Here is a 27,785-nt window from a genome sequence, read left to right as displayed (position 1 = left end):
TTGCATTTCCAGTGTTCATAAAGAAAATGTTTTCAACTCTGCCTGTTGCAAGATATATGGCTCTTAAGTGCCTTTATTTACAAAATACAATATTTCTATATTCTTTAGTTCATTATGGGAGGGTGAGTGAAATGTTATTTTTCTTTCATTTGATCTTTTTTAAAGTTTACATACGAGATGATTTTTCTACCAGTTTTATCGCTCATCCATATATATATATATATATATATATAAGGGTTTCTCTCATCATTGGAATGGGAAATAACAATTTATTCTATATTACCTCACACATCATTTTTATTAGAGATAATCCTTTTTTTTAAATATTTTTTTGTGCAATTGCAGAAGGTAAGAAAAAAAAAAATTCCCCTCATGATTCCATACAAACTAAGGAATAATTTTAAAAATTATCAGCATTATCTTCCATTGTAATTTTATCTTTAGACAAGCCTGTAGGAACTGTCTTTTTTATAGTCAGACCAAACTTGTTATGTAAAGCATAATGTATGCCACATGCATTCCTGCATTCAACTAAATGTCAACATGTTTAAACCCAGTTCAGAAAAATGATCATGTAAATAACAAATATGCTATGGCTCATCAAGGCTGTGAGCTGAAGCCCAAGTTAATGTGGGTTTGATGTTTATATGAAATTTGCTTTTTTTATATTTTGTGTAAGAAAAAAATATCTTTTTTTACTGAAATAAAATATGCATTTAACAATTTTAAAAGATTGTGTTCACAGTGATTCTTTTGTCTAAAGTCTCCAGGCATTCATCAAGATCAGACAACACAGAAACAAAACTGAAAGCATCCAAAAGATATTCTTTGTTTATTTATGTCCAAATGATACACATCTATGTCCAAGATAAATGCATTGTACATATGAAAACATCTAGCCACTTGCAATATTGTCAACATTGAAGTTCACAGAAATAAAACAATAGGAATTTATTTAATGATATCTTAATGTTTCAACAAATAAAAAAAAATAATAACGAATTTTCAGCTCTTTAAGGAGGTATTATATTTTTTAATGTATAATATTCTAGTAGATTTAAAAAGAAGTTCATCAAAGAATTGAGGGATACATTCAGGACAAGGTTTAGCTTTGACCACTAGATATTAATACATTTTGCCTAACTACTAAGTAATCTTATTTAGTGGATAGCTATCTACAGAAGTGTAGATTATGTCCTCTTCTAGAAGTATCAGCTTCAAGTCAATTACAACTGTGAGTCTTTAAACAACTTTAGTTTTTGGCTGCATGTAAGACGTCTTAGATACTGAAGACCCCAACAATTACTACGTAAAAATTCTTGGGTCTTTATAAAATGGTTTGATATTAAAAACTATCACATGAACCATATCATTTTTTAAACTTTATAATACAATAAACACATTTGACAGAGCATTACACTGCACACGAATTATGATTATTTTATAAACCAATTCTTTCATCATAAATAAAACAAAAATTATTTTATACTTCTAATAGAATAATCAAGTAGACCTTGCTTATGGTCAAAATATCACCAGTGGACTTAGCACCATTCATTCAGTCATCTACAAATCATCAAATTAATTTTTTTTCTAAACTTAATTGACCTATGCTGAGCCTTTTTATAAGCATTAGACCTAAAGATTAAAACAATGCTTTCTAGACATCATTGAAAAATAAAACTGTCACATTCAAGTGAATACAGGAGAGAAACTAAGTAGTCTAGAATCTGAAAAATACATTCACATACAAGTCTCCACAGTATCACAAAGGTAATATCAAAATTTAAATCAAAAACATAAACTGGTGAAGAAAAGAAACAAATAAATTCACTCCAACAAAAACATTTGTGAGTCTTCATTTGACACTAAAAATAAATTTCATTTTCTAATTATCAACCTTTACCATCCATAAGTTAATATTATACATTTTGTTTCAATCATGTTATATAATATTTTCCTACAACTTTTGAGTAAATAATTCCAAACTAAGTGACTATTCTGAATCAAACTGTGAAGCAGATAAAAAGTAAAAAAACAAAATTGCACATCATGGGCTAGAGCTTTACAAAAGCCATCAAGTGTTGCCACAAGCTCTTAGAGTTCTCTCAACAAAACTCTACACAAGCATTTGAAAACAAAACAAAAAGGTTGTACTGTTGACTTCAAGGAAAACTCTTGACCAATTTGTGAGCTTTCTACAAAATGTATTTGCCCATGCAGCTTTATATTACAAGACATCTAATCATAACATGCTAATATAAACAAGTAGGCCATTGTGGTACACATTGAACATTTACACACATGTTTGCTCCATTAAATTGGCTAATAAAAATAAAGTATTTTGAATACATTTATGAAATTTTTAAAAAATGTGTAACAAGCCAAAAGATAATGAAAGTAAAAAAAATAAAAATCTGTAGGCTAGGCCAAAATCTGGATCAATTTGAAATGGCAAAGCAATTACATTTTTTGCTACATTTTTTTGTACAGGATTAAAATAATATATTTAGTTATTTAAATAAAAGTTATAAAGCTGTAGGTTACATCAGCTTGTAGGTCTCTCAAAGCCTAGCTTAGTCACCTATGTCATGTCACTTGCTTTTAGCAATTTGTTTGGTCCAAGATTGTTGCTTCCCTACTTTGCAAACTATTATAGTTATACATATTGTTAGCCAATCAAAAAGGAGCCTGATATTCTTAAATAGTATTTTCTGTTTCAAACTGACTAACTTAGGTCAGGAGTTTTCCTTCAGACTATATATTTGCACAAATAAAATGAAAGTAAAAATAAATATTTTCATGAGGCTATTCAAATTAGTTAAAATTTGCAATATAAAATTTAAACAAAGATTTAAAACTATTCAGAGGTACCAACTAGAAGCTTACTTAAGTGATTGATTCAGGCGTTTAAAAGCACACAAATGTGAACAAAAATGTTAAAGATAATGTTTTGAACCTGAGGCTCAACATACTGAAACTTTAACAGAATATATCAATTGATGAAGTTGGCAGCTTTGAGGTGTAGGCAGTTATACTCTCTGCTCTCCAGCTCATGAATCATAAACTTCATTTGGGGTTACAGAGCAATAGATTTCACATAATTTGAGGACATTTGAAAATGTTTCATATTGGAGCTGCTTTTTATTTTGCATTGGGTCACAATATAAAAACATTAAGAGCCACTAATGTTATATTTCTGTCTCCATATCTAATTGTGCATTCTAAGTCTAAAGCAATTAATGTAAATAGAGAAACAAGCATTATACTTGGAGTGTATCAAACGAAGAATATTACAGTAGTGATACTCAATATGGCAATAGGAACAAGATCAATGCTCAACATGCCAGTCAGATGCTTAAACAAATAAATACAAAGGAAATCAACCCGACATTCACTCACTCTCCAGATAAACCATTACATTTACTCAACTAATAGATTATAAGAACTTTACCATTTAGCGTAAATTATAAAAATCCCACAAATAAGTCAAGTTCATTTATCTTTTCATTCAACCAATGATGTGAAAAAACATTTATTGTTTAAAACTTTATAAATAAAACATTTCCAAGCTAGTCTTTTTTTTTATACTATTTGTAAAAACAAGCAATACAAACACATATTCTCTCTATCCATATCTATTTAAATTTCATAGGAAGACAAGAAAACTATTTTCAACTTTTTCACACAAACAAAGTTATTGTAATGCTTCAACTTGTATAGGTTTTTGTTTTATTTTACTCTACTTTAAATAAAACAAAGAAAATTAAACGAAAAAATAAAAAAGCTTCCCTTAACATTACATTAAAGACAATGAAATAAGTTTAGTGTTAGTCTTTTGTGATATAGTAAATCAAGTAAATCATTCATTCAAATAATAAGTGGAATATGATGTCCAGACATGCAAGACAATGCAGTTTAAAAAATAAAAAATCACTTCTTTTTATGATGCATCAAAAACATTTACTTATATACTTCTATAAGTATGTTGAGGTGTTTTCAAGACTGAATGTCAAAATAAAATAAACATGTTAGTGTAATACTAGAAAAAAAATATCTATGTTAATTATTGGCAAGATAACTCTATATTTGAGAAATATTTGATCAGTAATTTGTCTCCCTTGCTATTCTTCGTATCTTGATCGTGGAATTATAAGAATCAATGTCAATTTTTATTTCTACTGAGGTAATTTTGGTTTGTTCCCCCCATTGAAATGATTCGGACTAATCTGTGGGAAGGGTTCCTCTGCCTGTTGGATTGTGGGCTGAACAGAAACTGACATGGAGGGCTTCCTTACTGAGGCAGAAGTTGGAGACGTTTGCTTTGCCTTTCTAAAAGAAAACCTACGCTTTGTAGTAGTGGTGGAGGTAGTTTGAATGTTTGCTACACCTTCCTCAAGTTCACTGTGAAATCAAATGTTAGATTCATCTCAAGACTAATGTTATTCAGTAAGCACATTGTAGGGAAAATAATCTAAACATATTTTATTCTATATAAAATTATATAGAGTTGTTCTAGGAATTTTTCTTACATTAAAAATGTATTTAATGTCCAATCTAGGAAACAAAATGTTTTATGATTTCTATTTAGTTACAGTAATGTTATTACAATAATGCTCAATTTAAAAACATAAATATTTCATTTAATTTAAAATATTTAAAACTGATAATTACTTTGAAACATATAGTCCATATAGTTGTTTATTTGTTGCAACTATAAATAAAAAACCTTTTTAACTCAGTAAAATATAGCACAAAGTTGATTACAAGATATATGTTTCAATCATACAGAAACACTGCTTTTTTTAATCCAGAGTTTTAAACCAATTTATAAGAGGCAGACAGAAACAAAAATAAGCAACTAAAAAGGATTTAGGCTGGATAGATTGGTGGTTAATATTTTAAAAAATCTAATTGAAGGCTGGTGAAATGTGAACATGTGACAAAACAAAGCCATTACAAACTACTTTGAAATAAAACTATTTCCAACAAAATTAGTCTTTATAAAAAGAAAAACAAATGTATTCTGTTAAGACACTAAATAGAATTTAAACAACTTAATTAAATTTAGCCAAAAATAAAAATAATCTCTACTCAAGTGACAAGTGAATGAAAATTGTATCATCACTGCCAACTCAAAGAAATCGGTTATGTGTAGGTCTATATTCTAGTCTATTCTTAAGGTCGTTGTTAAATCATCTGCCCTATAAGGTCTGAAAGGGGAACTTTTTTTTAGTTTATTCTAAAAGAATATAACCAGAGAGACAAAAAAATGACTAATACTAAAACAGTTGATTCCATGACTAAGTCTGACAAACATATTCATAGCATAAGCAATGTGCCAATGTCATCCTTTGATCTTTCTTACACTTTTATAGCTCAGCTTATCCAAACACAAAGTTATAGAAACACAGCATGCAAAAGTAGTGATTACATTGTGGACAAATCATTTTGTGTTTAGATTTGTATATTTTAAAAGTAAATAATGTTTACATGCATACATTTTTAGAAATGATTCCATTCAAGGGTAATGTAATTGAAATTGTTCTGATTAGTAGAGTAAGAAAAGAAAGAGATCATTGAACTAGATGAAATATTAATTGATGTTATGTCTTAGCAGAGAATAAATTAATTTACAATTACACAGATTTGTACAATAATTTACTATAAAGGCACAAACATATTATAGATTTTAAATTAGCATTTTATACACTTTATATCAAATTTGCAACTTTAAAAAACAACATATTTACTGCATAAAGGACTTAAAATTAAATATTGATAAGAAGTCACATTTTAAATTGTTGTAAGTTAAAAAAAACAAAAATGATGAAGCTTAAAATTCCAAAGGATGGTAACTAAATGTTGGAGAGTCACTAAGCAACAGATGAACAGTTTAAAAACTTGAGGGAGATAAAAGTACAAAGGAATTATGACTAAATGTTGGACAAAGCTCTGGAGAGGTATGTCTAAAATAAAATCAGTAAAAAAATTTAATAAAATTTGATGCCAAATTAAAATCTAGATCCTTTTGTCACAATAGCCTAAAAAGGTGTTAATAGTACAATTACAGAGTGCTTAAAAGAGTTAAGAATGAGCAAAATGAAACAATGACAAATACATTTATGACTTGTAAAACAAGAGTATTAATCTACAGAAACCAAATGATGTATGTATGTATATATGCAGTGATAATGCTAAGGCAAGGTGATATTTTTATAAGCTACAAGTTCCAAATTTTAATAAGCAACTAGAGCAAAAAGAGGGGTAGACCTAAAAGCAGATATTAAATAAAGACACTAACAAAAACAAAGAGGACCTTTTCTTTAAATAATAAAAAAAAAAAGCTAAGCAAATAAAGGAGTCAGGAATGAACACGTTGTTCACCTTGCATTGGTGCTGCTGTGTACAGAGCTCATTGTATTGGAACGTCTAGTGTGAACCTGGCGCTGCCTGGCAAGGAAGGACTGACCCATGGAACTATTAGCCAACCTTTCTTCTGCTGCTTGACGGTGTAGCTGCATTCCCTATCAGGAGGAAAGAGTACAACATTCTTAGACAAATCTTTATTTCCTTGCCATTTTTAATTTCCTTTCTAACATTCTACCAAATGTATATTCATCTCTCAGGTATTTTAAAATTCATTTTGTAATGTATGATTTTAAAAAAGTAATTAAAAAATCTTTAAATAATCAGTCTTTACTATGCTACATTCATTAATGAACTGGACTTAAAAAAAAGCTACCTATCAACTAAATACTATCATAATTTAAATTACATTTCTCAGAAACTATTTTACAAAAAAAACTGCACTAATTTTTAAAAGTGAAAGTTAACAAAGAAAAAGGCAGCCAAACATTACCAGATTATACCAAGCGGTCACAATTAATCTTTCTTCTTGGTCTCTCACATTCTTCATCCTCTCTTGATCACTCTGGTAAAAATAAAATACAAAATTTGCATTTCTTTATTTGAAATATATTAATGCATTGTGGACAGCACAAAGCCCAAAAGTTTAGAGACGTGGAACTTTCCTGACATAAATAATACAATGTTTCAAACTGAGATTTTTATTTAAACTTGGGTCTATTATCATCACTCATAAACCAATTTTAAATAAATGTGTATGATAACCAAATCTTGTATGTTTTAAATGCTTAATAAACAGAGTCAAACAGATTTTTAAGATCTATTAAGAAAGTCAATCAGCTCTGAGAATGACAATAAAATGACAAATTTCTGAAAGTGGGATGTGTGTCTATGTGGTATGAACTGCTCGTCTACCTTATTGAAGGGAGTTTGAATCCTGAAACAGGCTAGGAAGGAGTGATTTGACTCAAGCTTAGCACCTAAGGGGGACAAAAACCTTCTTCTCCTTCCTCTCAGATGTCCACAAAAAGAGGCCAAAGCACACTGAGCAATCCAATACAAGGTAATCAGGTTAGGATTGGAACATTGTCCCCACAAAGATGTTGGATCAAAAAAAGCAGCAAAAACCAACAGACTTAGTTTAAGAAAGATCTGTTGCAGGAAATACCAGAATGTAGTATTGGGTGCTACAATCTAAGTGTCATCAAAGTTTTTCTCAGGGCTGACTGAAGTTTTTCCATGTTCAGGCTTAGCCTCAATGCAGCAGAGGGTTGGATTTAAGGTTTTCATTTTCTAAGGTGGATTGCCAACCAATTTTAATGTGTCCCTGCAGTGCTGGCAAAATAAGCAGGTATCTATCATTACAGAGCACATACATTTAAAGAGCTTATTACATTACCTCAAGGAAATTGATGTAAGTGTCTTTTTCATGGAGCTGATTCTTCAGAGTATAAAGTTCTGAAGATGAGTCATTACCATGTCTTGGGTCAAGGCTATTTATTACCTGAAAAAACAAAACATGAGCACAATTAACATAAATATTTAAAAAGGGAAAAACTAAAAAAATATGTTTGGCAATAAAAAAAAAACACAAGTAAAATTATCTCATCTTAGAAAAAGAGATATTAAGCTAATTATAATTGCTCATAATCTGTTATATGTGTTAGTTTAAGCACTTAAAAGTCTTAGAGGGTTTAGGGATACACCAATTGTGTAAATAGAGATGGTCAGATAATTTAAAGTATTTTCTTAACCAACATCTTTAATTAAATTTTACACTGTCTCATTAACACACTATGCATCAATAAATCATCTAGGTATTCTTTTAATATAATTTTTTTGCTCTTACAAAGAAAACAAAGAAAAATAATTTACAGTACAACCTAAAAAGGCAATCTTTATGAACTACAAAAGAAAAAACTCAATCACATTATTTTGTTTTTGTTTCCTGAGCCTATAAAAACGTCCAATACTCACATTTTTGGCTTTTTCTAAATATTTCCTGTACTTCTCTTCCATAACTTTAATCTCTTCATCCTTTTTGGCCAGGTGGTTGGCCAGTTCAATGACTCGTTCATTGGCAGTGGCCCACCGCTCACTCAAGTCATTGATGTGCTGCTGCTTCTGTTGAAGCTGAAGGTCCTTCTCCTCCAGCTTCAGCTTGCTCTCAGACAGTAAGGTCTTCATGGACACAAACTCTGTGTTGCTGGCAGCAGATGTGGACTTCTCATTTTCTCTGGTATCCTCCAGCTCAGCCTGCACCTTCATGAGCTGCTGGTTTAGGAGTCTGCAACAACAAAGATGTTTTTGAACCTGACTTATACAAGCTGACAAAAATATGTGCTTACTTTATCAGCTGTAAACAAAGCAATTAATCCACTGACTCCTATTGCAGTAGGAAACACCCATTTATCAATGCTTGTTTTTTTTAACTTTCCTATAAAAAATAACTTTTATCTTGCATAAAAAAAACATAACATAAAATATAACAAGACTTAGATGGGGAGAAGAGGTGGGACTTGTCAAATAAGTTATGCTTTACATGATTAGTACCTATTGTTGGGAGCACCTACCTCAATTCTGTCTGAAGAACATTATTCTTAGAATTAGCGTCTTCTAGTTGTTCAGTCAGTGCTATAGTTTCTTCAGGGGATGAAGTGGAACTGATCTTTAACATTTTATTTTCATGTTCTAATCGTAGCAGACGTTCTCTGAAAAGAAATTAAATAAAAGTTATCCTAACGCTCAAAGATGTTCTTTAACTCAATGAGTGCGGAGCGTCTATCCCATAGACGGTCTGTCTGCCCTAAACGCACGGAACGTCTATCCCATAGACGTTCTTACCCTACCTTTGTTTCGTTGCATTTTTAAATTAAAAATTTTAACTAACAACAGTGGAACTATTTTTACTTTATAAAAGAGTTCTTCATCCTTTGTTTACATAGAAATTAGAAGCTTTTGGCTTTATTTAGACATTTATTTATTACTTTTTTTACAATGTAAAAAAACGTCGCCAAGACTACGCTAGTCCAAGACACACCCACAATGTTGACTACTGAAGAAACTTTATAATTATTCTAAAAATTATCACAAATAAATAGTAATAATGAAGAATTTGATCTAGATGTATAGATTAGATTCAGGTAGGTCTAAATTTACTCATTTAGCGTATTTATATGATTATATCTATATTATTAGTATTTAGATCTAAATCTATTATTGTCAGTAGGCTAGGTGTAGTCTGTAGATCGAGATTGACTAGATCTAAGCTTTTATCTCTAGACTTGGACTCTAGATATATCTTTAGATCTAAGCTTGTGGTAAATAAAAAGAAAGGAAATGGTAGATCTAGGTCTACATCAAATAATCATCCACTGTGGGCATTTTTTCCCCATTTTCATTTTTTTTTTTTAGTATTGTTTATCTGTAAAAATCTACAACATCATGGCTATGCTTGTCCAAGACACACCCACAAGTTTACTACTGAAGAAGCTTTATTATTGTTTTATTTATACTTCTATGAATTGTAATAATGAAGATCTTGATCAAGATTTAGCATAGGATGAAGCAGACTTGGACATTATTAGCATTTAGATTTAGATCTAGATCTAGTATTGCCTTATATAACGCTTAGGCTTAGGCCTTAGACTAGGGCTAGGTCTTGAATGTAGATCAAGGTTGACTAGATCTATGCTTTTATCTTTACACCTTTGTAGATTCCTATAGATCTAACCCTTAGATAAATGAAAACAACAGAAATGGCAGATCTAAATCCAATATTCATCCACCATGCTGGGCCTTTTCTTGGTATATTTTCTAGCAATTTTTTTTAGTATTGTTTTTTGGTAAAAATCATCACCATCACTATACTGGTTCAAGTTGCACTCCAAAAGGTTTACTACTAAATAAAAGTAAAATATAAATCTATTCTAAATCCATAATTTATCACAAAGGAACAGTAATAATGATCTATTTGATGTCTAAATCTTAGGTAAAATGAATTAGGATTTTTATTGTCCTTCATCTAGTTAGAGATTTAGGCTTTGATCTCTCGCTAGCCTATGTCTTGCACTGGTCTAGTATTAGAATGAAAGATGTTCTATGCAAATAAAAAGAAGACAAATCTAGATCTATATCCCATTGATTCAAATGTACATAATATTTGAGTGCATTTGGTTGATAGATTTAGTACTGGTATCTATTGTTATTGGTAGTAATGAAAAGCGCAATAATTTCACTTTTTTTCTGACTAAAAAACAAGGTAAAAATAATAATATAATCAATGATTCATCATCTTTTATTGACTGTTTTATCACATTTCTTTTTGAAAATGCTGTAAATAGTCTAAATATGCTGTTTCAACAGTAATACAAAGAACAAAATCTAAATTTAGGTCTCAAAAGTTCTAAAGTTGGCATTCATTTTTTTTTCTGAGTGTCATATTATTTAGATTATAATTTGTATCTTATATTTAAATAGAAAGATGTTTACATTTTCACATTTTCCATTCATTTACCTTTACTTTGATACCAAATATGTTACAATAGCATCATTGGTACTTAAACAATAAATTTTTGTTTTAGCCATGTTTGGAACATTTTCTTATTTTTTTTAAAAAAGTAGCATTTTTTTGAAAACAAAACACAGCAGTCAATGAGTTAAAAAAAAATAAATTATGTATTATGATATTGCACCAAAAGCCATCAAAAAAAGGCAAAACAATAAAAGATTTTTAAGAAACTACCAATATTTGTAATAATTAGTGTGTCCATGTTGGGTCCTATATTACAATGAGCAGCCAGCATTTTCCATAGTTCTCTGCCTGAAAGAATTTTCTCAGCATCATCCCATTCAACAACAACAAATGAAAATAAGTCTTTCTTGCTTGCTGTGTTCCACTAGACCTTTGGCCATTTTTGGGTTTCTGGTGAGAGCAACTGAGTTATGCATGGGAACTTACATTCAAAGAACATATCCTCATCTGTTTTACAATGTCAACAAATGTCAATTTTCCACATTTGTGTATTGTGACTTCTTAACAAAAATGACATCCAGAATTTTCTCAGACACTTTTAAATGAATACATTTAATATGCTACCTTTTATTTTTGTTTTCCTACATACATCACATGTATACTGGACGATGAAGTGCAGAATAGTGACCAGATTTGCAATTAAGAGAGCAGAATATAAATAATTTAAAATGTAATTAGTTCTACTTTTAGCCAGTTTTTTACTCCTGAACTGTAGGTTTTCCAAATGCTCAAAAGTGGGAGGTGTTAATTGTTGAGATAAGCTCATCTCTCTCAGGAGAAATAATTTAGAATATAAGAGGAGTTGACAGCTTTTACACAGTAGATACGGCATCTCTAAAGGGTAGGTGTGGTTGTTTTATGTTTACATAGAAACAGTAATTTGCGTTTTAAGTAAGTAATCAGGTCAAAATCTATTCAGGATTACATTATGTAATGACATTACACTTGCTTGTGTGAAAATCATTATGATACAAAAGTAGCACTTTATAGCTTCATACCATGTTGAAATTAATGTGTGCTATTTAATTGTATGAAAACAACTGGGAAAGACTTACTTGATTTCTGAAGGAAGAGACAACATTTCCACACTGCTACTGTGATCATCCAACTCTCCAGCAAGACCCATACCTGAAGTCTGTAACTGTGTACACTTAAGTTCATCATTCATTTCTCTCAAAGAGTCTCTCTCACTTAGTATCCTCTGTGAAAGGATGTAAGTTTTTTTAAAAATTCACATTGTTATCACAATTCAGAAAAAAACCATTGCTATTAACATAGTTTTTAAAATCATTTACATAAATAAATTCAACATATAATCCAAAGCTGTTTTATCAAATTATTAAAATAAATGGGATATTGCAGATTTCAGATTTAATTTAGTACAAAAGAAATAAAAGTATAATTTTGTAACACCTTATTTTTAAAAAGATTAATGTACGTCCATTTTTTTTTAAAAATGTATGTTGATCTCAAATTATCTAAAAAAAAAAATTTAACTTAAAACATTCTTTAAAATATAAAAACACATTTCTATAACACTAATAATAATACTAAGCAATTTCTTTTATGTTAAAAAGCACTGGATAAAGGAAAATTTCTAATTCCAAAAAAAAAAAAAAAGCTTCAGCACTATCATTGGAAAAGAAATCCAATACACCAAGTTACATACCTTGCAAGCAGATTTATTTTCATCAAACAATTTTTAGATTTCTTTTTAGAATTAATTATTTTACTTTAAAAAAAAAATCTTACCATCTAAGTAAATGAGCATTTTTTTAACAAAAACAAAAAAAAAAAACACAAACCTCCTTTTCTTTTTGCAATGTGAAAAGTTTGTTCTGTAAACTAGTAAATTCAAATTCTGCTTTGTCAGCTCGCCTTGTCTCTTCTGTTAGTTTACTTTGTGCTTCTAATGTCTGTCTTTTATAAGACTCCAGTTGCTGCTTTAAAATTGTAACTCGTTTTAGCTCCTAGAAGAATTCAAAGATACAAATTTGATCAGGTTACACGATACAGGAGTTTAAATTCAAGAACACACAAAATGTTGGAAATGTTCACAAAGATAATAAAATGGAATTCTGAAGAAATTAAAAGCTCAACATTGCACCAGTCATACAGTACGTAACTACATACAAATCTTACCTCCTCCATTTCAATCTGTTGCTTCATATACTTTGTATTCTTCTCCTCCAGCATTTTCATCTGTCCTTTTAGATCACTAAGGTCCTCTACAATATAATAATAACTTGACCACACAAGTGAACACATTTTAAAAAGTTCTTTATAATATACTTATCTTATCTTATAAAATATAGACAACTTCAAAAAAGATGATTACATCCTATGCATTATTATAATTAAAAAAGTCAAAACTAAGCACAAATATTTGTTAATATATTCAAAATCACTGTAAATTAAAATGGATGTGTATGCAATACCCTTAAGTTAAACAATCATATTTGGTAAATTATGCAGTTAGTGACAATTTTAATAATGTCAGTTTTAATATTTAACTCTATTCAATGAAATTAATGAAACAAACCTAGTTTTTTCTTGTAAGATTCCACTAAAGCTTCTGATTTTGCCTAAAATATAAAAAAAAAGTTTATATATTTGTGAAAGAAAATTTTAGGAATGTAAGTATATATCTATATATCTATATATAGAAAGCTTGTTTCCTACTAATTTCCTGTCGCCAGAAAGTGTCTCTAAATAAAAGCATAGTAATATTCTTACTCTCATCCAATAAATGGAAAAACAATGGATACACATTTCTATCTCCAACTAGATAGCACCACTTCACATTTTCATAAAGAAGGAAGAAGAATGTACACTATATATACTGGAGTAGAGCATAGTGAAAATAAAATGTTTATTATAAAAAGGTTTTTTATATAAATTATTGTAAGAACTTTTCAAGCCAAAACATTCTGTAGCCCATTTCCCTTCCTATCGACAAAGAAAACTTACTAACATCCAACTATTAAAATATTTGAACATAAAGGAAGTAGGTAAGATTATAATGTAGCTTCACTTACTAACTGGTCTGAAGTATGTCTTAAAATGTCCAGTTCATCCTTCATGGCCCTAGATTCCGATGCTAGTTTACTTAACTCAGCATTCTACAGGCAAAAAGAAAACATAAAAACAATTTTTAGAGTAACCTCAGTTTAAATAAATAAATAATGGCAACAAAAAAGACTTTTTAAAATAGACTTTTAAAAATTATACACTATAAAAATATTTTGAAGAGCTAATTACAAAATAAGTTTTAAAAGTTTAATCTTATGTTGAATGAACCAATAAATATTATACACAAAATTAATTCTATGACTTAAACACACTAACATTGCTAAATCATGTTTTGATACCTTTTCTTTTAATTCTGTATAATCTTTGTTCAGCACTTCATATTTTATTCTATAGTCATCTTTACCTAGAAATAAACAAAATTGTGTAAATTGTTTAAAAAAACAACAAAGAAGATAAGAGTGTCAATGATCTCAAAATAAATACAAGATAATGCTTACCAGATTCCAACTTATATATTTCTTCTTGTAAACTTTCCACCTGATGCTGGAGTTGGGTTAGCTTTTTACCAGCAGGTGTGCTGAAAAAACATTTGTATCTGAATTGAAATAAAATGCTTATACTTAAGTTTGTATTATGTTCCCTCATTTATATAATTATAGAAACAGGTCAAGAACTTGACTCATTTAATTAGTACAGTAAAATCCAGTTAATCAGATCACACTGGTACACAATCATCTTGTTCCAATAATAGACAATTGTCCTGAAATATAAGACAGCTTTGGTACTCTAGGATTTGGTTGAAAATATGCAACTAGTCAAATTCATGATAATCTAATAAGACATATTCAAATGTATTTCTTAGATATTTTTGTTAATTAGTTAAAAGCAAGTGGTGCAATATATGTCCTGTACAATGATATGAATGGGTGGCATTTAAAGAGCTGAGAAAATATTGAAGCATGGGACAGACTGGAAAGAAACCAGCAATTATCAGTCTTTGAATGGAGCAGTCTGAAATCTTTAGATGTGAACAGTGGCTTAAGTTATAATAACATTTTTTTTACTTGCAAATAACCTTAAGTATTAAAGTCAAATTAAGCTTAGAAATCAAAGAGTGTAAATTAGATAAAATAACTTGAATAATATTAATTAATATTTGTCAACTGAAAAGAGGATGATGTTCAAGAGGATCCATCAAGAAGAAGCTCCTGGAAGAGTCCATAAAGCGAGAGAGTAGACCTTTAATCTTCTTACCTGAGATCTTCTAAACTTTCAGCCAACTGAAGTCTTTCTTCTAGTTTGTCTCTATCTGATATCAGACTATGTCTTTCTTCTTGCAAACTAGCAACCTAGTGTAACAATATGAAGACAAGAACCAACTCCACTGATTAATTGTGCTAAATATTTGTTTGCAGTTAATTTAAAAATGTAGCTAATGGTAAGGAAAGTTTCAGGGCTGCCATCAAACTTGTTTTGAAAATGCAAAAGACAAAGAAAATAATTTCAGGGGTTTAAAAAGAATTTAAAAATAGGATGAACTGGACAAAAATTGATCCTTAATATATGAATGAAGATATAACTAAAGCACCCCATTCAGACATTTACCATCTATGGGCGGGTGATATAAAGGTCATCTATTTCTATGGTCGACAGTTAATAAGGGTGACATGAAGGTAGCACAATGAGCAACCTCCTTTACTTCCCCAAAATTCAAAATCCCAGCCTTTACTATTATTTGAATGCGAGACCCAACACTCCACCAAGAGAATAGAAAAGTACATTCTGGCTAATTGAGGGAATTCTGATAATCATGTTTTAAGATAAATGTTTAGATGGACACAAGCTCTCTGCACTTTTAAAAGTCATTTGAGTCATCTAGAAATTCATAAAAAAGACTATGCCAAGATAGACAAAAACAGATTGAAAGAGGTTTAAAAATACAAAATTAGTAACATAAAATTTGAGGAAATGTTACAATCAAAATTCTGTGAGAAAAAAAATATTTACTTGTGCATCTAGTTCATGGCATCTTTGAAGTAGTTCCCCTTTAGCCTCTAATGCAGCATTAAGTTCATCCACTGTTTTTTTAAGCTGAAAAAAATAAGATAATAGTCTCATTAGTTTTGAAAATACATTTTTGCCTATCTAATAAAATATTTCTTTACAACAAAATAATATTGCCAAATACCCATATAATTAGTAATTTAGTTACAGTGAATTAAAAGTTGTTTTATCCTATTGAAAGACACAACATGCTTAAGCCAAGCAAAACTACAAAATAAAAGGTAAAACTGAAATCAACAAACCTCATCTTGAAGTGCAGACTCAATATCATCACTAGGAGAGGCTTCTTTGGTCATCAGCTTCATTTTTTAAAATAATAATAAAAAAAAACATGAATGAAAACCTAATGTTGGTTTTCAAAATATATCACAACAGAAGTCATTAATATAAATTTGCAATACTGCAAGGAATCTGATTACACTTTTCATAAGCTTAAGACTACACATTACCAAAAAAAAATATTTTTTTTAACACTTGTTCCATATTCATAAGGTCAACATTTCAGAAGTAACTTCCTAATAATTTTTTTTGTAAATTTAAATGTATGTTTCTTTAAAAAGCTACTGAACATGTATTTAAAGCTTCTTCTTGTAAATCAATGGAATAAAGTAGCAGGATGAACAAGTATCTGGCTACTTCAGGATACATAAAATAAAAAGTGAGAATCTTGAAACATGATACACATAATAAATTCCAAGCACAAACAAATAGGTAAAAGGTTCACCTCTTGAATGGCATTTTTTATAATCTGCTGTACATCCTCCTCCATGCTCATGATGGTTTGTATATACTCTTGTTTGTTATCACAGTTAATTGCAACATTTAGAACCAGCTGTAACAGCCGCCCCAGCTCCTGAGCATCAGAATGTTCTCCTGATTGGAGAATTAAAGAATAGAATGAAAGAAATCAGTGAAAAAAACGAGCTTGTGCAGTTTTCAAGATTTTGATTTACTTTATTATATTTATATGTATATTTATAATTTACTTTTAGTTTTCAAAGTTTCAATATTGATTGTGTGCTAGATATAATTTCTTTATTACCTTTATATGTATATTTATAATTTACTTTTAGTTTTCAAAGTTTCAATATTGATTGTGTGCTAGATATAATTAACCCTTGCAGATATCAAAAAAGGAAACATATTCAGGTACTTTTCTTTTTCCTTCAAATCCAAAGCTATTTTGTAAAATTGCTAAAACATTTTTTAACTTACTAATTACTAATTACTAATAGCTTGAAAATACACATGGAATTGAAATATCTAACTGTAAATGTTCATATACTTTGGATTTTCTAGCTGACTACTTACCAATTGCATTCACATCAGGCATTTGAAATCCTTGCATTGTTACACCTAAATACTAACAAGAAATCACAAAAATATTGCTTTTAAAAATATTTTGATGCAAGGGAATAGGTGTTTGTCTGCTAGTGTCATGCAACTTGATTCACCCTTTGTGTTTTTGTTTTTTTTTAAGGAGAAGAGGTGTGAAGTGTGTAAGTTTAGCAGTGTATTAGTTGGATAAAAGTAATGAGTCAGCAGGAAAAGTTTAAAAAAAAAAAAAAAAAAAAGGTGTTGATGTTATCATAAGAAAAAAGGGTTTAAAGGGTTTCTCAGTCAAGCATGCCATTTTTTAAGGCTAAGGAATACATTTTTGTTATTTTTATATTATTAAGTTTTAATAATATTTTACAATAATAATATTATTATTAGATAATTTCTAACATAATAATAAGGCTTGTCTTCGAGTCCAAAGATTAATGAGGAAATCAGTATTTCTTTCTAACATAGCTATGTAAGCATAAATATATCAGTAAAAAATTGTTGTTACCTCTAAATTATATTCCAAGATACCTTTCAATATTTTCTTTAAGTTTGTCACCTGAAGAAATGAGAAAAATAACTTTTTAAAAAGAATCGGTTCAAAGAAGTCAACAAAAGAATGCAGCAATATATATTTAAATCTTTAAAAGATAAAATGAAACAAAAGTGCTAACCTTTAACCTCCAATTGCTGAGGTCTTCTGATTTGATCTTGGCCAGCCATGGTTGGGTAAAAAAATTTGGGGCGCTGTGAGAATGTGAGCACAGTATGGAATAAATAAAAGAAACATGAAACAAAAAGAAAAAAAGATAACAACAATATGTCAAAGATATATATTATTATTCTGAAAAAAAAAGTATAACTTTTAAATTATTATGAAAAGATACATAATTTCAAACAAAAAATAAATTAGTGTTCTTCTTTAATTCTTTCTTTTATTAAAGTTTTAAAATATTTTGTCAAACTGTACATAGCACATTTCTTATTCCATACTAAACTATTCTCTTTCTACCCAATAGCTATAACCAATGATTTAGAAGAGTTTAAAAAGTAAAAAAAGTTAAGTTCCCCTTTCAGACCTTGCAATCTATGGAGCAGATGATGTAAAGGTCATCTGTTTCTATGGCCTACGGATAACAAATGTGTCACGTGGCCAGCACAACATCCAACCACCTATACTTTTCCCCAACTAATGTCAGGTACCCATTAGAACTAGGTGGACTCAGAAGCGCCCAAAGATCCCGAAATTAAACCGCAGTCTTCACCAGGATTTGAGCCCGGGACCCCAAATTCGAAAGCCAAGTGCTTTACCGCTCAGCCACTGTGCCTCCTTAGTATAGTTTAAACTTAATTAATTACATTAATTATATTATAATAATTATAATCTTATTATTAAGATGATTAATTTATAAGAGATAAGAAGGTAATGAAAACGTCAAGAGACTCAACTTACATCAAAGATAAGGCCTGAGCTATAGCCACACCATCACTGAGATCTGATGGAGAACTGTGCGGTGACTGAAGGGGAAAGGTTTCCAGCTGGAACAAGAGAGTAAGAAAAACATTTCAAAATGTTTTGATAGATATCCAATAACAAAAACTACATTTTATAATAGTCACTTAAGTAACATTTAAAGAGAAATAAAAAAGATAATTATATAATAATTACAAAAAAAGGCAATTTTCTAATTTAATTTCGATGGACAATTTGGAAAAATCTGCAATGTTTGAATTAGGCATTATCCCCAAACCCAGCAAAGTAAGGAAAGACCATACCAGAACGTAGGATTAATTCAAACTACAAGTGAGATCATTATCAGGAATGTTTGTAAATTGTAGAGCAAAAAATTTCTAGTAAAGCATCTCTAGAGCTCGTTGTATCGTAAGGTTAAATGATTTTATCCTTATTTTTGTCAAAATAGCTTAAAAATATATCAGTTTGTTTTTTTTTTAAACACATTTTACACCTAGTGATCTTTTTAAAAAGAGAATGAATCAGTAGTTGTTTTTAATACAGTGGAACTATAGATGTATTATATTTAATATACATATTTAGCATCTTATAAACATAAATTTTCATATATGTAATTTTATTTATAAACCAATTATTATAGTAGGTTGTTTTTTTTTCAAGTTTTGAATTATTGAATTTTTTTTTATCTCAAATTCTAAAGCTGATAATTCCACTTCTTTAGATAAAGTTCTTTTTTTTTCATTTAGCATCTTATAAACATAAATTTTAACTGATATAAATATAAGCAAATATAAAATGTGTACACAGAATTTAAAATAAAATCATAATATTTAAACAAACAAGGTCTATTGAGTTATAAATATAAATATGGAGATGAAGAAGAATAATTACCCAAGTAATAAGGCTGTAGCAAATCTGCTCTCGTTCATTCATTATGTTGTTTTTTTAAAAGTATGACCAATTCAAGTGAAAAAAATTTCACAGTATTACCACAAGTGACAGGTGTTTCTACCTGTAACCTAGCATTAATGTCTTAATGTCTAGAACTATGAGTAACATTGGCTGATGTGTTTGCGTTTGATGATCATTCAAGGCCAGGCCATTCTCTTACTACTGAGCTGTCTTTTTATTTCATTAAGCCAAGGGATCTAATCCCAATTCCAAGTAATTCTATTAGATCTATGTAAAATGTAACAATCATTCCGCTCAGCTGCAACAGAAATAAAAGATTTAAAAGTTATAATTATAATATATCAATATTATTTTTACTATTTTGTACTCTGGGACTGTGAAGGATTTGTAATGTACCAAGATTGAAGATAGTAAAAGGATTGTAGTGCAGGTTTATAAGCAAATGACACTACTGACTAATGTCACTAACTAAGAGATGCTGGCAATCTAGATCAGTTTTTCCCAGACTGTTGAAACCTTAGTGTTTCACAAGCCCTGAATAGGTGTTCCACGAAATTCACAATATTTAGGTAGATCTAGTATGTCACCATGATGACCATGTGAATTAACCTCTCTAAAAAAATAAAAACAAAGTGTTCCACTTAATACTAAGAATGTCACAATGTAATAAGTGTTGTATATAGGAAAAATTTTTGGAAATAATACTCTAGAAACTCAAGATAAATACTAGAGTCTATATAGAATCTACAACATTTTTATCTTGTTTGTTTTGTTTGTTTTACATGTTTCGGATGTTCCTTCAGAGTTGAAGATAGATCTAGCTCTAGACTAGATCAAGATTTTATAATGAAGATGGAAGGTTCTAGATCTAGATCTACTTCTAGATCTAGAGTCTAGCCCTTATCTTATCTTCTTATCTTATATAATACAGACGTTACTTCAAAAAAGAAGATGATTACGTCCTACGCGTCATGCATTTAGTCATGCATATTAACCAATGACTTAATTCTGCCAAGTCACTGGTTTTCCTGGCTAGCTCAGGCAACCCATTCCATGCTCTAATAGCACTAGGGAAGAAGGAGTATTTGTACAAATTTGTCCTAGCATATGGGACGAGGAATGTGCCTTTATCTTTGTGTCTTTCAGAGTATTTTATTAAATTTTGTTTTTGTATTTGAAGATTATGGTTCAGTGTTTTATGTATGATTGCTACTTTACTTTTGAGCCTTCTGTCCCGAAGGCTTTCTAAATTTAGTGATTTTACTAAAGGTGTTACTCTAGTCAAATGTGAATATTCGTTTGTTATGAATCTCACTGCTCTATTTTGTGTCTGTTCCAGTTTCTTAATGTTTTCTTGAGTTGAGGGGTCCCAAACGGAGGATGCATATTCTATTATTGGCCTAACCAAGGTTAAATAACATTTTAGTTTTATGTTCTTATTTGATTTATAGAAATTTCTTTTAATAAATCCTAATGCTTTGTTTGATTTTTTTGTAGTTTCATCAATATGTTGATTCCATGATAGTTTTTCATTTATTATAACACCTAGGTATTTTGCGTTTTTAGTCTGTGTTACTGGTTTGCCATGAATAAGATAAGTGGAATTAATTTGTTTTAGTTTTTTTGTTACTCTTAACAACTGACATTTTTCTGGGTGGAAAGACATGCTCCAATTTGATTCCCATTTCTGTAATTCATCTAATTCTCTTTGTAAAATATCTGTGTCTTGTGTTGTTTTTATTGTTCTATATATTATGCAATCGTCTGCAAATAATCTGACTTTTGTTCCTGAACTAATGCAATTTGGTAAATCATTTATGTAAATTAAAAATAGTAGTGGACCCAAGACTGTTCCTTGAGGTACACCTGAGTTTACTGTTATCGGTGTTGATTTAGAGCCATTTATTATTACAGTTTGTTCTCTCCCTATCAGAAAATCTTTAATCCACTGATGCAGTGGACCATTAATGCCGAAATATTTTAATTTTTTAAGCGAACTATGGTGGTGAACTTTGTCAAAAGCCTTAGAAAAATCTAGTAAGATAGCATCTATTTGTTCACTATTATCTAAACCTTTTGAAAAATCATCAATTAGTCCTATTAGTTGTGTTTCACATGATCTATATTTCCTAAAGCCATGTTGGTATGGTGTGAGGACACTATGTTTGTCCAAGTGGTTTATGATGTTGCTACATATTATGTGTTCTAGGATTTTACATGTGATGCTGGTAAGTGATACTGGTCTGTAGTTTCCTGGGTCAGATTTTTCTCCTTTTTTAAATAGGGGGGTGACATTAGCTTCTTTCCAGTCCTTTGGTACTCTGCCCTGGTTAAGTGAAGCCTGAAAGAGTATTTTGAACACTGGGGCTAGCTCATTGCTTAGTTCTTTGAGTAATCTAGCTGGAATACCATCAGGTCCAGAAGCTTTATTTGGTTTGGTGTTGGCTAATAGTTTTTGAATTCCATTTTCTTGTACTACTATATCTTCTATGTTGTTTACTTGGTTCAAATTCAGTAATATGTCTTTGTCTCCTGGGGCTGAGAATGCTGATGCAAAGTATTTGTTTAGGATGTTTGCTTTAGTTTCATTATCATTATGTGTTATGTTATGTTCATCTTTTAATGGCGCTATGCCTGTTGTTTCCATTTTCTTAGACTTAATGTACGACCATAGGTTTTTGTTGTTATCTTTAGATATTACATTGTTTATGTATTCACTCTGCAGCTGTCTGCTTACTTTTTGGGTTAAGTGTTTAATTTTTATATACTTTTTGTAAACTCTTTCTGCATTAGTTTCTTTAAATTTTTTATATAGGTTTACCTTCTGTTTACAAAGCTTCTTTAGTCTATTATTAAACCAGCATTTATTTATTTTGTTTGATGTGTATTTAGTTGGTATATGATTTTCTATAATGCTTTTTAATGAAATTCCAGAGGTCATCGACTGGTTGGTTAATGTCTTTTTCTAATAAGAATGTTTGTTGAAAGTTTAGTGCAGCTTGGTGTAGTTGTGTCAGGTTACATTTATTCCAGAGTAATATTTTTCTTTTGGGTTTTGTATTGGCTACTGCTTTTATCTGACTGTGTATTTTTATGATCTCATGGTCTGATAGACCAGGGATAATTTCATAATCAACTACTAATCCAGGTCTGTTGGTTAAGAAGAGATCTAATGTGTTGTTTAATCTAGTTGGCTTTTTAATGATTTGATCTAAACTTAGGTTGTGTAAAGTTTCTATGAAAAGCTCATTTATGTCCTTAAGGTTTTGGTGTTTATCTATGGTTAGTGTTTTCCAATTTATATCAGGTAGGTTGAAATCACCCATAATCCAAAAAACTGCATTTTTATTTGTCTCTTTAAGTGTAGTAATCTGATTACATAGTTCCTGCATGTATTCTAAACTAGAATTTGGTGGTCTGTAAATGCTGCCTATTATTAGGGATGTTGAGGTGGTATTAATTTTACAAAATGTTGATTCTACATTTTTTGAGTTAGGTAAGGTAATTTCTTCTGCTATAAGAGTGTTTTTTATTGCTAAAAGAACTCCTCCATGATTATCAGCCCTATCTTTTCTAAAAATTTCATAATTACTATTGAAAATTTCTGCATTATAAATTTCAGGATGTAGCCAAGTTTCTGTTCCTGCAATTATGTCTGGTTTCTCACATTCTAATAAAATTTCTAAGTCTGCTGTTTTGTTCCTAATGCTTTGAAAATTTATAACTAAGGTTTTAAGGTATTTTGGTATTACTTCTTTAGTAGGTTTGTTTAGTGAGGCTGTTGTATTAATTTTAGTAGATTTAGGTTTAACAGGAGTGGATCTGGCTAGTGGTTGGTGAGTTTGGTTCGGGATGGTGTTTAGGATGTTGTATGGGTTAGAAGTGTCCGCATCAAAGGAATCAAACAGTCCTGATGTAAACTGAGGTAATCCACACGGTACACAGTGCCATGATGCGTCTTTGTTGCCTAAGGCATAATACACAGGTGTATTCATATGGAGACATGATGCATGGTACCATTCATCGCAGGTGTCACATTGAATGGCTTTCTGTTTCAGGGTGCATATTTTTTTGCAGATGTTGCATCTATCTTTAGATCTAGGCCCTGGATTTGACTCTACATCTCCTGCTATTAATATTAACAGTGATAGGTATTTATTTCTGCTGTGTCTGATTGAGAACTTCCATTTGTGATGGGTAATCTTCTTTAATGTTATAGATGTGTATGTTAGGTTATTTTTGAAGTTGCATTGTTCTAAAGTGTGATGATTGATTATGACTGTTGTTTCCTTTTTAAGTTTAGTGTTGACAAAGGTAGATCTAGTTCTGTGTTCAGCTAGTGTGCATTTAGTGATTATTAGGATAAATGGCCAGAGCAATTTCATGATGACTGTTCTTGACTAATCTCTAGACTTTAGAGAAAGACTAAGTCATATTCTAGATCTAGGTACTTAATTATAAATTCTAGGCCTGCAAAAAAAAAAAAAAAAATTGAGTTCCCTTTCACCAGTGATTGAACAGATCGCTCTGCTTAGAAGATATATCCAAGTTGGTGTCTTATATAAAATATGTACTACAACACTATTTCCATGATTTGGAAGCTCCGGAAGCATGAGTGAGAAACATGGCCAAAGGACGCGCACATCAGGGACCCCCGCTATTTTCCCTCTCTTTTCCACACTAGCCGTGTGGATCTTGCCATTTCAGTGAGTGCATTAGTGACATGGTTGTAAGGGCTCTCTTTGCAACCCCAACCTATGCAATTCGTTTTGGTCATATTGTTTTGTAGATATCTAATTGATATCATTAAATTTTATAGAGCTTGAGCTTGGTGAAACTGGTCTCCCATTTATGATTTATAAAAATATATAGCTCTATAACAAAATTATGTTTCTATGTTCTGCCGAATATTCTGCATTTTTTTTTTACTATTCTGCGATATTCGGCTCCGGTCGAATATCACTACCGGATAGTTGGCCGAATAGTAAAAAGTACACTTATTTAATATGCATAAAGTGGACCTCATTCCATTAATGTCTGTTGTAGAATGTATTAATGTTTATATTAAAACAAAATAATGTGCTTAAAAATAGAGCCTTTATGACATGCTTCAAACATAATTTATTATAAAGACATGGCGTGTTAATATAAATAAAAATGAAACTTTACATCATAAATGCGCTTTAAATACAGAGCAGCAATGGCTGGCACATTTTTTCAATTTGTCTTGACCTTTGAGTGGGTTAGTAAACATGTTAAGATGTTATATTCCTTGACTTCGTTATGCTGACCAGACGTCTGTCTAGCTGTGCGGGTAAATCTCCAGAGGTAGAGATGAACAACTCCCACCCCTTTTTATTTGTTTAGTCCATCACATTGAGTTTTTTCATAGACAGGTGACTACAAGTTAAATACGATGGACATAGGTTTAATGCCAGTGTATTGACACTCTCTAAGAGGTCGCACCTTTCAAGGGAACTAAGTTTGTTTACTTGGTAGTAAATCTTTATTAGGGGGCTGGACTACAAGCCACACCTATACAGGCCTTACACTGCTAACCAGGTATATTTCCAGAGGTATAGATGAACAACTCCCACCCACTTTTATTTGTTAAGTTCATCACATTGAGTTCATTGATTGACATGTGACCAAGCCAGATATGATGGATTAGAGGTTACATGAGGGAACTAGGTTTGTTTACTTAGTAGTAAATCTTAATTAGGGGGCTGGACTTCAAGCCACACATATACAAAGGTAACCAGACAAAGAGTTTGCTTATTTGGAGAAAAATCTGAATCACGTGGCTGGACTATAGGCCACAACTTTTCATGTGTGTCGAGTTACTTGAATATAATATAAATCTCAATTAGTAAGCTGGACTAAAGATCACACACCTAAACGAGCGACCTTTAGCTACACAGAACACAAACCACGAGATTTAATAGCCCAGTAAGTTAGTAACTAATTATTTTGTAGAGAAACAATACATTAGCGTAAAAGACACGACCAGGCCTATCTTGAAATGAAGAGCTAAACATCCCCTACTCTTTATTTTATTTATTTGGTCCTTGACACCCAATTTAGTGATAGACATTGACCATTTTAAAGCCAGAATGAAAAAACACAACGTTGTGCTAACATAGAATACTACACTGTACATAAATATTATGGTTAAATTACTTAAAAGTTTCTAACATGTTAACTTGAATATTAATCCTGCAGCTAAGTGTCTTGATTCGATAACGATATTCTTAATAATTTGTGACAGTCAAGTAACTCCTCGTTATTACTATTTTTGTTTACTTTTAAAAGAGGCGTACTTAAGCAGTGTGTATCTGGCCAGGACGACTTTTTACACACCTGACACCCATACTCATAGGCTTACTATACTTTACTATAGATATATTAATATTGCCATTATTGGTCTACTCTAGACTAGATCTAGAGTCTAGCTAGAATGCAAGATCTTCTAGAGCTAGCTAGATCTAGATCAAGTATATCTAGTACAAGACAAGTAGAAGATTAGTATGTAATTAAATAAATGTAATACACTTTTACATTAACATATATATAGTAAAGTGCGAAGTTCGAGCGCATTAAGCCCGCTGGAAGCAATTTTCAAGTTTGGATTTTTATAGCACCGTAACGGTCTGACCTATGAAAAAACTGATAAATGGTATCTCTGAAGTCCTCGTCCTTTTTTCTATAAAAATAGATAGGATTTAATGTATCACTAGGCTTAGTTAAAATTAAATACGAAGTCAAAGAGGTGTAAGGTAAGTATCGCCAAGCGTACTTTTCCTCGAGCGGATTTTTCCCCAGTTAGTAAGCTCGATCGGGTTGATGGAAGGTTCGAGCAGATCAAAGAAAATATATCTAAAAACATGTTTTAATATTTAATTTTTACTATAAAGTCATTTTCTTTTTACTCCAGCGCAAGAACACCATCCATTGCACCATTTCCCACCCTCCACAACTTCAAATAGTCTCTTTGAGCTGATGAGCAATCAGACTTAAAAATAGCCTTAATCTCATTACCCATTTCCTTCACTACCGGGTAGTAAAAAAGAATAATTCCACACCTCCTGAGTTTGACTTCACCATGAACTTAGCCTTTACAACTAAAAGGAAATAGTATGTGTCGGAAGTAAAGAAAAAAGGTGCATGCGCAGTAGCAATAAATATAGTAGTAATTTGGTAAACATTCAATTGATTCTTGTCAAATAAAAAAGTTATAGTAATAAAAAGTGAACTGTTCGAACCTCTTGTCAAATCGGGACTGCTCGAAGTTCGCACTTTACTCTAGTACTAATCTACTACTTGTACTAAACTGTCTAAACTTAGTCACTTAGTGTCAATATTGTCAATAGTCACTCAATAGTGTAGAGTAGAGACTAAGAGAGTATACTGTATAGTATATAAAAATAATAATATAGATCTAGATTTAGTTAGATCTACTACTAATACTACTAGTGACTAGTTCAGACTGTCACTATAGACTAGATCTCTACTACTTAAGTCTAGACTACACTCTTACTCTTAGTAGTCTTAGTCTTAACTCTAGTAGACTCTACTAGACTCTACTCTAGTACTCTACTCTAGTGACTAGTGTCTAGTCTAGTCTCGACTGTAGATCTACAACTTGTCATTTCTAGATATTAGAGTCTATTTAAATTATTAAATCTAAATATTTAGGCTATATCTATATAATCTATGGTAATTTAATTACATGTAGTCTATAGACTATATAGATCTACAATCTACAGTGTAGATTATACTAGATTCTAGATCTATTGATTGTACAACAAGACGACCATTTTGTTTTTGTAAACTAGTGAAAATTGATGCCAACTTTGTGACCATGTATACCCTTACATTTTATAGATCTAGTTTTCACTCATTCGATATCAATTGTTACTCATTTTGTTTTGTTTGGTTAATAAGATTTAAAAAATCAATAGCCTTTTACAAGATTTGGAAATGTATCAATATTAAGTGTTACTAAAAATAAACAAAAGCAAACAAAATAACTAAATAACACATTTAAACTTTGATTATACTTTTATTTGGTAT

At 30.6% G+C, this 27,785-nt stretch overlaps 1 protein-coding gene across 1 annotated transcript; it reads right to left on the bottom strand.

Annotated features, from left to right (window-relative positions):
* Window positions 1-817: 817 nt before the first annotated feature.
* On the bottom strand, window positions 818-27,557 carry LOC106059124 (protein Hook homolog 3-like). The gene is made up of 23 exons (XM_013216677.2): window positions 27,442-27,557; window positions 19,692-20,010; window positions 18,780-18,865; window positions 18,001-18,073; window positions 17,835-17,885; window positions 17,312-17,363; window positions 16,725-16,873; window positions 16,243-16,299; window positions 15,944-16,027; window positions 15,191-15,285; window positions 14,434-14,513; window positions 14,275-14,339; window positions 13,942-14,025; window positions 13,446-13,488; window positions 13,046-13,131; window positions 12,709-12,873; window positions 11,959-12,104; window positions 8,943-9,080; window positions 8,347-8,656; window positions 7,769-7,873; window positions 6,863-6,934; window positions 6,388-6,527; window positions 818-4,404 (listed from the first exon to the last, which is right to left on the bottom strand). The coding sequence occupies exons 2-23, from the start codon at window positions 19,731-19,733 to the stop codon at window positions 4,179-4,181; spliced, it is 2,349 nt and encodes a 782-aa protein (XP_013072131.2). The 5' UTR covers window positions 19,734-20,010; window positions 27,442-27,557; the 3' UTR covers window positions 818-4,178.
* Window positions 27,558-27,785: the final 228 nt, after the last annotated feature.

Source organism: Biomphalaria glabrata, chromosome 5, assembly GCF_947242115.1.
Source record: "Biomphalaria glabrata chromosome 5, xgBioGlab47.1, whole genome shotgun sequence".
Taxonomy (NCBI): domain Eukaryota; kingdom Metazoa; phylum Mollusca; class Gastropoda; family Planorbidae; genus Biomphalaria; species Biomphalaria glabrata.
The sequence above is the reverse complement of the archived record's forward strand: the minus strand, read 5'-3'. Positions and strand labels throughout refer to the sequence as shown.

Coding starts and splice junctions, on each gene's coding strand:
- LOC106059124 (XM_013216677.2), bottom strand. CDS start 19,733: ATGAATGAACGAGAGCAGATTTGCTACAGCCTTATTACTTGG. Junction 9,081..11,958: donor TCTCTTCCTTCAGAAATCAA/GTAAGTCTTTCC, acceptor ATTTCTTTTCAG/AGAACGTCTGCTACGATTAG. Junction 8,657..8,942: donor GTTCTTCAGACAGAATTGAG/GTAGGTGCTCCC, acceptor TTGTTGTTGCAG/ACTCCTAAACCAGCAGCTCA.